The following is a 12,101-nucleotide window of genomic DNA, read 5'->3' as shown; positions in this document are numbered from 1 at the left end:
GATTTTATAGCTAGGAAATATTTGGTTATATTCCAATTTTATGTCTTGAACATATTGGCTAATACTCTGATTGATATTCTGGTTTTCTATCTAAAAATATTGGGTTGTATTTTGGTTTTATAGCTAGATAATACTGGCTATGTAAGAAATCCCTCAACATGAGCTTTTCCAATTTCCATCACAGAAACTCTCCTCAACACCAGTCTTAAGGCTGTCTGTTTTGAAGAAATATTGACAATGTGAATGTGTGTGTGTGTGTGTGTGTGTGTGTGTGTGTGTGTGTGTGTGTGTGTGTGTGCGTGCGTGCGTGCGTGCGTGCGTGTGTGTGTGTGCGCGCGCATGTTGAGGTGTAATACTGGCTTTTGTTTACAGACACTTTTCTTGGGTTTCATACCATGTTCTTTCCTGTTTCTCATTACAGAAGTCCACTGTGATCTCATATTCTTTTGTTGTCAATCACAAAGGCTTACACTCAATCCACTCTTACCTACATACCTCTGTGACTACCTGTTATTTTTTATTTGGTAAAACATCAATGTTTAGGCATGTTTGTTAGTTGTACGTAGAGTTATTTTATGACCTACAAATTAGGTTTCCGTGCACATTCTCTGTGCTGGGAAATATATTGCCAATTGCCTTGCGATCAATATAGCATTTCAATGATAAATTTATCTTCTTCGTCATCCACACACAGATAAGAACATTTAAGAATTTATTCCGGATCAGCAGGATGTGTTTTTCCCATTTATCGTCATCCGAATGGCTTCATCAGTTGTAGGCTGTTAGTAATTTCCTTTCATTCCTGAGTTCCTATTAAAACAAAGTTGTCAAATAAAATAGCCAATAGACTTTAGAGTGAGTGCAGCAGTGTTAATGAACAATATTTTTGGCCCAGATTCCCAGAAGAGAATGCATTTTATAAGCAACACATTCTCACTCCCAACTCATCACATATTGACGCTTGGTCAAGCCTCGTCGGCATCACTTGTAACGCACAGGGTAGAGGTCTGCGGGTTCTATTCCGCACCCGCCGGCTCCATCTTAAAATTCACTCTCTGTTCTCTATGTAGGCTATACAAAAATTTTATTTGTTTTCGGCTTGTCAAGATACAAAATTCTTTTAACATTTTACTCTCAAGACAGTAGAAAAACATTTAAAAAAATACATTTAATTCAACACCTGTCACTCAAAGATATCAGCAAAATATGAATATGAATAAATGAAAAGCGTTGGCTTATAGCTATTGCGCAGTGAAAATCACTCTTTGAAACTGAACTATTTAACATCCATGCAAGAAAAGAATGTCCAGACGACAGTTACAGCGTCTCTCGTTCCAAAAACCGACAATGAAGGCTGAATCTGTCACTCATCGACCACCTGCCTGCTCTGTCTGTCTGAGGGCTGAATTATGCGTGTGCTGTGCGCACAGACGCATGCTAATAAAACTTATGACACAGAAAGCACTGGTTCATGCGCACAGCACATGCATAATACAGTCCTCAGAGCAGGCTGTACAGGTGGTCGATTAGAATGAGAAAAGCACGGATATGCTGTCAAAGGATAAAGGATAATTGCCCGGCCGCTCCCGTCCAAAGTACACAAGTTACTGACCGCTACCGTCTTTTTTTCGGAAATTGAATCCTGTGCCGCAAGAATTCTTATCGGGTCCCGCTGTTCCCGCGGGTGGAATGCAGACCTCTAGCACAGGGTACCCCTTTAGTGTAATTTTCCTCGATTGCTTTCATTGAAAGACCTTTGGCATCAATACACGGACGCAATGGGCATGGGAATTTCATTGTGATTAAATTATATATTGGAGTAAATCATAATTTATTTTGCATTCATTTTATTTAATTTTTTATTTACACAATTTGGACGTTTGAGCGTGTAACCCAACCCCTACCCCTAAACCTACCCATTTGTATATAATATAATATAAGTCACTTTGGATAAAAGCATCTTCTACCAAATGAATAAATCATATACAGAAGATCCACAGAAGAAAGAAATTCTTACAGATTTGGAATAACATAAGGGAAATTTTGAGAAACTAGATTTGAACTTATGCAGTGACATTTCCGACATTCTAGAGCTGTGTTGTGAACTCCAGATGGTCCGGATTAAATAACATCTGACCTCAAAGACATGCAGTTTAATAAATGTTTGGCTTTCTGACTCAGCAGGGTCATTTGAGAGAGTGACCAGTGGCGATTGCTTTAAGGATACACAGGAAGGGGTTCCCTTAAAAATTCCTCAGAAATGCAGCACTAATGTTTTTATCAATGAATGATAATATACAGCTATTTAGCTAAATAATATGTTCAGATATTTTTTAAAAATTTATCTGGGTACATTTCATTGGTTTAGCGAATAAAAGTGTGACATATTATACAACACTATCAAGTTGGCATTTGAAAAGAATTGAATGTGACGTGTATGACTCATAGTGCTTGAAACATCATACACTTCAGAAATACATATGGAGCTAGAAATCTGTTGTAACATTTAGCTTAGCATTTATAATCTTGTTTTTGACCTATTGACATTGGAAATTACTTCTAAGCACTTCTACGTCATTCCACTCACTGTTTAGTAGAGTGGAATGAGCTTTTTGGAGGCAACATTGTGTGTCTATTCAAATGTATTTTTCTTCTCAAATTTGGAGTTAAATAGAATTAAATGTGCATATACATTTTGCTGTTTGACCCCTTTGTTTCCTCAATTTCTTCATTATGTCTCCCTCAGCATTTGGATTATTTTTGTGTGACCTTAATTTCAGCTTGAACCTTCCTTCTCTGTGTTAATAAGTTTGGGCAGACTCAGTCGAGTGACCTTCCCAGACCCGCCAAGTGCTGGCTGGGGTGAAATGACTCCTATAACTGTGCCAGGAGAACTCTATTAGTTCTTGTAAAATGTATGTCAGGAGCTTTGCACCCCTGGTTCAGTTGTAGCGACAGAGGTGTGCCTGTACACCAGCTGAGAAGCCAGTCGGTATAATAAAGCCTGTAATGGCTTGTTTTAGGAGCAGTGATAAAAAGCCTTTCCAAGCCAATTGAAAAGAGCCATACAGAAAGAGACAGAAAGTCAGGGAGGGAGAAGTGACTATGATGGATTCTGAGTGATTATTGCACTGCACTATAATACAGGTTTGTTGGAGGAGAGATCTTTTAAAATGGGCATGTGCAAGGGAAGAATTGATAACACAGCAAATGTACAGACAGTAAAAAACAGAGCTTTTGATCAGCACAGGCTGCATTAAGATTCTTAAGGAATGCAACTCTTTCCGAAGTTATATTGCAAGAAAATGTTTTTTTCTGTAAAAATATCTAAACAACCTTACATATTAATTAACTTTATTAATTAACAAGAATTTAATTAGCACATTGCAAAATGTTGTTTTGTTATAAGCATGAACCTCAATTAGAGTACATTTTGTTCAATTTAAATTTGAAACAAGACAAAAAAATTGCAGATGTAGGGATGATAATCAAAACCATATAGATGTTTTGTTAGTTTTTGGCAGAGTATCTGGACAGAGGCATGAGCTGTACAGGCTCCGCCCTCTTTTGGGAGCAGCAGCTCATTTGCATTTAAAGAATCATGCACGAAAACAGCATGTTTTTCCTTCCATTCAAAAATGCATTTACAACATGGTATAATAAAATTATCTGTGAGGTATTTTGAGCTGAAACTTCACAGACACATTCTGGGTACACCTGAGGCATATTTTGTAAAAAGGGGCATAATAGGTCCCCTTTAAATATTTTTCGCTTACCGTAATGTCTACTTGCAACATAAGGATTTTAAAATTATTTTTCATGTTGTTTTTTACCAGAGTGACAATTCATAATGACTGTAGCATTGGGATAAACTTCAGAACCGAATCAATCAAGAAATAAATAATTATTTTGAGCAGACTCAATCAGACTAAATCAGTGGTTCTCAACTCCAGTCCTCGGGACCCACTGCTCTGCACATTTTGTATGTCTCTCTTATCTGACACACTCAGTTCAGATCAAGGAGTCTCTCCTAACGAGCTGGTGATCTGAATCAGGTGTGTTAAATAAGGAGACATAAAAAAATGTGCAGAGCAGTGGGTTCCGAGGACTGGAGTTGAGAACCACTGGACTAAATGATTCATTCCTAAATCTAACTGGTTTGTTCATGAAACAGAGTTCACTCAGTGATCTGTTCTCAGGAGTTCTAGGGTTTACAGCTCCATAGAAGGAAAGATTGTCAGTAAATAATGACTAATTTTATGATGTTTTCTAAGTCACTATAAATTCGATGGAGATTAAGATACCTTAAAACATCCTTTTGTTTCACAAAAGAAAGTCATTCAAAGCAAGATTTTTTTTTTCTGAAATTTTTCAACATTTTTGGATTTTATTTTTGAAACAACATGAGGGTGAGGAAATGATGTCAGAATTAAAAGAAATTGGGTGAACTGTCACTTTAAGGTTTTAACAGGCATCCAAACATGTTTAAAAAAGTTTCTTTGCACTAAGTATTACTCTTTTTTCTATTTTTCATTTAGTTTACTGGTTCAGACAGTTGGATAAATGATTGATCAGTTAGAACAAGGTTCAGAGGTCCAGCTGTCAACATATGTATTCAGAGCACATGGACCATCAGTGTCAAGTGGAGACGGCCCCTCATCATGACTCCATCACTCCACATTAGACCCTCACCATATTCTAGGGCCCCCGCCTCCTCGTTAACACTCTTATTAATTACCCAAATAGATTAGGAGTTATTGCTTTGAAGACAATGTGTTTTTTCCCCCCAGACTCACATTGTGTGTCTTTGGGGTTGATTTCCCAAGCTGATTAGTAGGGAGCAGAGTGAAATGGCTTTATGATAAGCATTTCTTTCCTCACCACCCTCCATTACTCCAATCACATTTCTATCTATCAAACCCTCAGACGGTCCTAATCCTTTCCATGCCGAATGAAAATGGGAACAACTCTCACAATTGCTCAATACGCTCCAGGCAATACCCAATGAGAGTGTGAAGGAGCTGTTGTGTGATTTCTGTATCATGGGCATCTATGTGTTCACTTGAGCATCTAGCCCAGATCCCCGGCTTACAATGAGGGCGGAGGATGTAAATCATCATGCTGTAGTTTAGCTAGATAATCCCACCCATGTCCAAAGGACTCAAATGACGGTAATCCGTCAGGGTTGGATTTCTTTTCATCCCTCATGGCGCATGCCTGTTTGATTGGAGAAAGTAACTAAAACCATATCACTGAATAGGCTGGGGGAATCTTTAAAGGGATAGTGCACTCAAAAGTCAAGATAATGTTATCAATTATTCACCCTCATGTCATATTTCAAAACCTGCATGACTTTCTTTTGTGAAAAACAAATTCTTTTTCAGTTATAATAAATGGAGTCCAGAACTTTCAAGCTTCAAAAAGGATGCAAAAGCATCATAAAAGTGGGCCAATATGATTCATACACTATATCAAGTCTTCTGAAGTGAGTTTTCAACAACTGCATTGTCATTGAGTCAGTGAGTTGATTTCAAGAACCAAATCAGTCTGATTTGTGAAAAACAATATTTCAGACTGGTTTTGTAAAATGGATCATTAGATGAATTGAAAATAATTAACTCAAAGGAATGATTAATTCATAAATTGGATAATGATACTTCTTTTTAAAAAATCGTGTGAATGCTCCATGGTGCATGTAAAGATTTTCAGTGAAAAATTTAATTTTTCTGTTTCAGAATTTTACAAAAGCTACACTCTCGAAAAGGTTCTGTATTGAATATGTTAAATATGAACGTATTATTCAATCATTTAAGAGATTTCTCCTTATATAGAATCATCTTGGCATTATGGATTCTTCAAAATTGAGTCAAGAAGCCTAGGTTCTATACAGAACCCCATTAACCTTTATTTCTAAGAGTGAATTTGAGGAATCATTCCTTTAAAACCCATCTGGCTGCTGACTGCTTAAAATGTACTGTTATTTTTTAGTATTATTTTTCTTTATTCATTTTCATAATAATTTCATAATGTATTTTGTGAAGTCAGAGTATGTTTGTACATGTGTACAAGATACTGAGATACTGCATATATTTTGCTTAGAGGTATGTGTGCAATGCAACGTTCACTGAGCAGAGTTCCACTAATGATGATACTTCAAATTCGTACAGTTTGTATGTTCTTTACAAGGAAAGGAATGTTTCAACTGATGCAAATGTACCACAATGTATACTCTGAGGAATAGTTTCTTAATGTGGAAAGTGGATTGTACCATGTGCAAGCATGAGGTAAATGTTCCATTTTAAACATAAGCAACATGTTTTCCTACCTTACAAGGAAATTGTAAGTCCCAGAGTGGTGTATATAAGCTCAATCTTACTGTACAACTTCAGAGAAACATAAAGGCATGAGGGGGTGAGAAGAAGGAGGAACAGAGATGAGTGGGTGAGGGAGGAGGAACACAGATAAACCATTTACAGCTGGCATGATGGGGTGAGAGGATAGAGAAATGGGGAACAGAGAAATCTGGAATGAAGACCTCTCATGTAGCCTTATTCTTCTATGCCTGTTTCTCTCTGTCTGATACATGTATAATGAATAAGAAATCTCTTGGCAAAATATCTGATGTAGCTTCCGTGATTCAACAATAATGGAGGGAAGCATGATTTTCAAATCTACACTGTGCATCACTCTCAGTCCCTAGTTGTGAGTGTGGAGGATTGATTTGATGTGTGATTATCACCCTACAGTAAATGTCCTGTCTGGACCACTGATCTGCAGGGGTTAGACCCGCTGTGAGAATTACAACAGAATAGAGGAAATGAGTTCTTTTGAACTTGCTCCTCCTGATTTCTATTTGCCATTTTCTCTCTTTTTATCCATTTCCCCTCTTGTCTGTCTAATCAGTCTTGTATCACATGGAGACAAAGAAGGGGGATTGTGACTGAAAATTAAACTTCAACATTTGAGTGTTTACATGCTGCTGGGATGGACAATCTTCCCAGAGGCACTTTGTCAGGCTTTCAGGTTAGCTGCCACTGCAAGTGCCTGTATAATAACCAGACGACATGGAGAAAAAAAAAACTCCCTTGATTATTCTCCAATTTTTGCCGGCTGTCTATTGAAACCCTGCCGAGGGCACATTATTGAGAAAATAGACAGAAAATGTAACTTGAAATTCATACTCCCTCCCCTAGAACCCTAAATTTCTATGTGACCATATTAGGCTATTGTATACTAACAGGGCAGACTGAATTTATTAAATATATAAAAATGAACAGACAAAAAGACACAAAATTATGTCAAAATGTCCGTTTTTGGTGAGTGTCCTCATAAGCAGTCTTAAATTATTTGAAAAGTCTAAAATGAACATCGCGTTCAACAGATCCGCATCAAGTCTTAAAGTGACAGCAGCCTAATATTCCTGCTGCAGTCTGTCTCATAAATGTTAATCAAACAACAAAAGACAAAGAGAAAATCACTCACTGCTCTTGACTGAATAACTTTTGTAGCTTTAAAAAGGATTAATCCATATTTCCAAATATGTATATAATATACTTTATATGCTGTTTTCAATACTATATATTTTTGCCTTTTCTATTTTATACATTTTGTTTTCTAATTTTATAGGCTACACCATAAACATGAGCACAAATTGTACTGTATTTCACCTTAAATTCCCTCTCAACCTTTGATTTGCATGTGAACTTAGGGGGTTAACAGCATATCTGGCACAAGTCAAGCAGAAGAGCATTGGGGTGAGATGAATTAATGTATACACAGTGTAGCACATCACAGAGAGAATGTTAGCACACAAAGAGGTCACTTAGCTCATTGTAAATTCAGCTGGGGGCAGCGTTGACCTTGGCACAGCACTATTGTGCACTCCTGTCTTTCCATTTGAACCAACCTGACTGTAAACTCATTGTAGAACCAGCCGTTACCACCTAAACTGCCATAGAACTTGACTGAATTTACATGTTGACCTTGAGCAACCGGTGCAAATACGTTACCAGCACCCAAAGAGCCCTAATAACTGCATTGGGAGAGTCAATGTTCTGCAAATGTAATATGCCTGAACCCGGTGCTTGTGCAGAAAGGATAATTGTATTCTGTGCAGAAGGCACTCTTCTTAGTGGGCACTTACACTTCGAAATTAATTTCTCATCGATCTGTGTCTGTACTTGGAAAGAGGGCTCAAATTGTCCTTGGAAGTGATTACCATGATTGTGGGGTGTAGTGGACCTCCAAATCACACTTACTTGTTTCCTAATTACCTTGAGTGAAACAGAAAAGAGGAAGACGGGAAGAAGATGTGTTGTAACTGTTGTGTATCCTAAATGTATTACCGTGGAAGTAATTCTGAGTTAGAAAGACCCGCGAGACAGGATTTTAGAGCTGCTTTTGACAGCCTGCTGCATGCCATGTCCTATTTATGCATTCAAAAGCGGTGTGGAATTTACCTTCTTGCACTGTCAGTGGTCCTACAAAGGGATTCTTGTCTATTTCAAGCCATAGTTTCAAACACATACTCATGTTTCTGCTCTCACAGGGTGAGGACATTTCCAAAGGAGTCAGTTTTGCTAGGTCGAGACACGGTGCGGGCGCTCATGTACTACGCACTGAAAGTGTGGAGTGACATCGCGCCACTCAACTTCCATGAGGTGGCGGGGAATGAGGCAGACATTCAGATTGACTTCACCAAAGCAGACCATAATGACGGATACCCTTTTGATGGACCCGGTGGCACAGTGGCCCATGCCTTCTTTCCTGGAGAAAGATTCACAGCTGGTGACACACACTTTGATGATGATGAAGCCTGGACCTTCAGGTCGCCAGGTAAGATGTCTTTTTATACACAACATTTTATGTATTTTTGTGTACTTGTATTTTATTTTTTATATATATAATGTCAAAGATGTGAAATGTACAGGTAGAGATTGTTTCTAAATCGATCTGACAAGCTAAAAAGACTGCTGTCCACTCCCCTGACTCTTTTTCTGTCTGGGACTGTCCCAGAAGCAGGTGTAATTTCTCAGGACAACTTTTTCAGTGATGTCCGTCAGGTAATAGAGACATTTTTTGTGCGGTATTCCAAAACGGGATGCCCAGGAGGCAAGGCCTGTCTGAAAGCAACAGATGCTGTTGTCTATCTCAGTTCCTCATTCTTCTCTCTTGAGCCATAACCTGGCTCGACTATCTCCAGGATGCACCTCCTCGCAAGCCAAAGGTGGACATGTTTGCCAAGAGGCTGCACTAACCACAAGGCTGATAATTAGCATGGGGGCAGGTGGGGTTCCCATTACACAAGCCTGCCCAGTGAATGAACTCTGATAGGATTGGTTCAAACGACCCTTTGCATCCCAACTCTGCTCTCTTCTGGCTATGGTCCATATGCTCATGGACAGCAGTGGAGTCTTCCCCAATTAGCCCCCAACACCATCAGACAAGCAGCTGTTTGCTTAGGCCTTTGGCAGGTGCGGATGTAATATGAGGGACTGAATGATGAGAGAGAGAACGAGAGAGAGAATTAGGGAGGGAAAAGTCCTACTTAAAAATCACAAGTCTTTCACCACCCACTTACACCGTCTCGACATACACAGCTGAGCACTTCATCTCTCAGTACTGCTGAAGACAAACCCTCCACCTCTTTGTGTGTGTTCAACTGACCCTTCACCATAACACGGCCATTTCCATGTTTTCGCTTCATTAGCTGTCCATCTAATGAGCACCTGCACCTGGACCTCCCGTATGGTCATCAATTATTCCTGACTTGTCATTATTCATTATGGGCCATTGTAACAGGCCCAAGATTTCTACATCAGTCAAAAATGTACTGATTTACTGTGTTATTTTGGGCTTTCCATCTGCCTTCTGAGACTATCTAATGAGCAAAATAAAAAAATGTAATATGCATACACCACTGTTCAAAAGTTTGGGGTCAGCAAGATTTTTTTTTAAATAAAAAATGCAGTACAAATTTTCAGCATCATTACTCCACTCTTCAGTGTCACATGATCCTTCAGAAATCATTATAATATGCTGATTTGGTGCTCAAGAAACATTTCTTATTATTATCAATGTCGAAAACAGTTGTGCTGCTTAATATTCTTGGGGAAAGATTTTTAATGAATAGAAAGTTCAAAATAACAACATTTAATTTGAAATATAAATATTTTGTAAAATTCTACATTTCTTTTTTAAAAATTCAATGCATCCTTGCTGAATAGAAGTATTGATTTCTATAAAAAAAAAAAGAATCTTACTGACCCCAAACTTTTGAACAGTATAACAGATAAACAGTGTTTAGGCACTTTTTCAGTATCGAGTATGTATTTTATGGGGTTTGATACCTTGACTAAATCTTCAGCTACATAGATGTGAAGAAAGTTTCAACCCAAAAAAACAAAAAGTTTTTTATGAAAAACATTGCCTACCGTACCTTTAAGAGTGACGAAACATGGAGTAATGCTAAAATAAAGACTTGGATGTTTTATTTCGAAGGTGAGGATGAACCTGTTATTAAGCAGTAAGCTGAACGGGAAAGAGTTTAGTAGTTTACAGTATGGGTGCTGCTAAAGGGTGTAAATAATTTATATGATCATGTTAGAAATGCATCCACAGATAAAAACTTGCACTCTGGTTTTGAATTCGGTGTTAAATTAAAGTGCTATTAATTTAAAGAACAGTATATATTATAAACTTTAATTCAAAATAAATGTAATTTAATTAAAATTACATCTTAAATCATTATGGAGTAGAAAGAAAAATTATCATTCTCACATTAAAACTTTAAAACGGTGATGGTGCAGTGGATAAGACACATGCCTTTGGTGTGAGAGACCCGGGTTCGAATCCACTGCGAGACACCAATGTGTCCCTGAGCAAGACACTTAACCCCTAGTTGCTCCAGAGGTGTGCGACCTCTGAAATATATAGCAATTGTAAGTTGCTTTGGATAAAAGCATTAGCTAAATGTAAAATGAATTTTTTCTAAAATAAAATCCTCACGTTTATAAAGAATATAAATCTTAGAGGCTCAGCAGATTGAATTCCTTAAAAAAAGACAAGCTTTATCATGCAAACAGAGGGTGAGGAAACATACTTCCCTTTTCCCCGTTTCTCTCTCCCTCCAGCTCAGTCTGGAGAACTGTAACCATATTGTTTTTGACATAACAAGAACTTTCTCTTTGAGGGAACAGCGGAAAGAAACAGGAAAGAGGAAGTTCTGCTATGTGTTCAGATTAATTAACTCTTAACAGAATTCAAAACGCTTCTCTTGAGATTTCGGGTATTGTCGTACTTGTTGCACAGCAGCGGAGGCGTCCCATGTTCCCATGGGTCAGAATAAGAGTGGAATCACTGGAGTGTCTCTCGCTGTTGTTATGACAGCGGGCAGATTGTTTTTATTAATTATGCCTTCATTGACTGTTCACTAATGCAGACTGATTATTGTGGCCCAAACAAAAGGCTCATTAAGCAGGTGGTTTTTTGATAAACTTTTCACAATTTGGCCCAAGCCTGTGAATCACTGTTGAATTTAATGTCTGTGTGTGTCCACATGTTTTTGTGTGTATGACAAAATGAGGCAGAAGACCTGGTCCATTATCGTCCTTTTTACCGAGCCGCCAGTCATTAGCAGTGACTATCGTTGATTTCCTTTCTGCGCACACACTGCGAAAGAGAGAGAGAGTGCTCTTTTACCTTCATGAAGAAGGTTATTTTAAGAAATCATCAACTTCCTGCCTATGCTTCAGTGACTTTAAAGGATTAGTTCAACCATAAGTGAAAATAATGTCATTATTTACTCACCCTCTTGTCCTTCAAAACCAGTATGAATGTCTTTTCCTGTATAACAGAAAAGGATACATGTATATCAACTGGCTAGGCAACTCCTTTACATGCAGTTGCAATTAAAGGGAACGCTTTAAAGCTTCAAACAGGACGTAGAAGCATTATAAAATAGTCTATATAACTCTTCAGCTATATTTCAAGTCTTCTGAAAACACATGACTACATTATTCATGAACGCATCTTTCAGACGTGTTTTGTGAACTACTGTAGATTAACTAATTCAAAAGAATAATTCAATCTTACTGATTTCT

The 12,101-nt window shown here is 37.9% G+C and overlaps 1 protein-coding gene across 2 annotated transcripts in view; it reads left to right on the top strand.

Moving 5' to 3' along the window:
* Positions 1-12,101, top strand: part of mmp17a (matrix metallopeptidase 17a) — a 104,047-nt gene that overhangs the window by 61,500 nt on the left and 30,446 nt on the right. For both annotated transcript variants that reach the window (XM_077232818.1, XM_077232817.1), the window contains exon 4: positions 8,549-8,835. In XM_077232818.1, coding sequence (XP_077088933.1) covers positions 8,549-8,835 — 287 coding nt within the window. The remainder of the gene's footprint in view (positions 1-8,548; positions 8,836-12,101) is intronic.

The sequence above is a fragment of the Siphateles boraxobius genome, unplaced genomic scaffold, assembly GCF_051911475.1.
Source record: "Siphateles boraxobius isolate OS27281-9 unplaced genomic scaffold, OSU_SipBor_1 18, whole genome shotgun sequence".
NCBI lineage: Eukaryota > Metazoa > Chordata > Actinopteri > Cypriniformes > Leuciscidae > Siphateles > Siphateles boraxobius.
The sequence above is the reverse complement of the archived record's forward strand: the minus strand, read 5'-3'. Positions and strand labels throughout refer to the sequence as shown.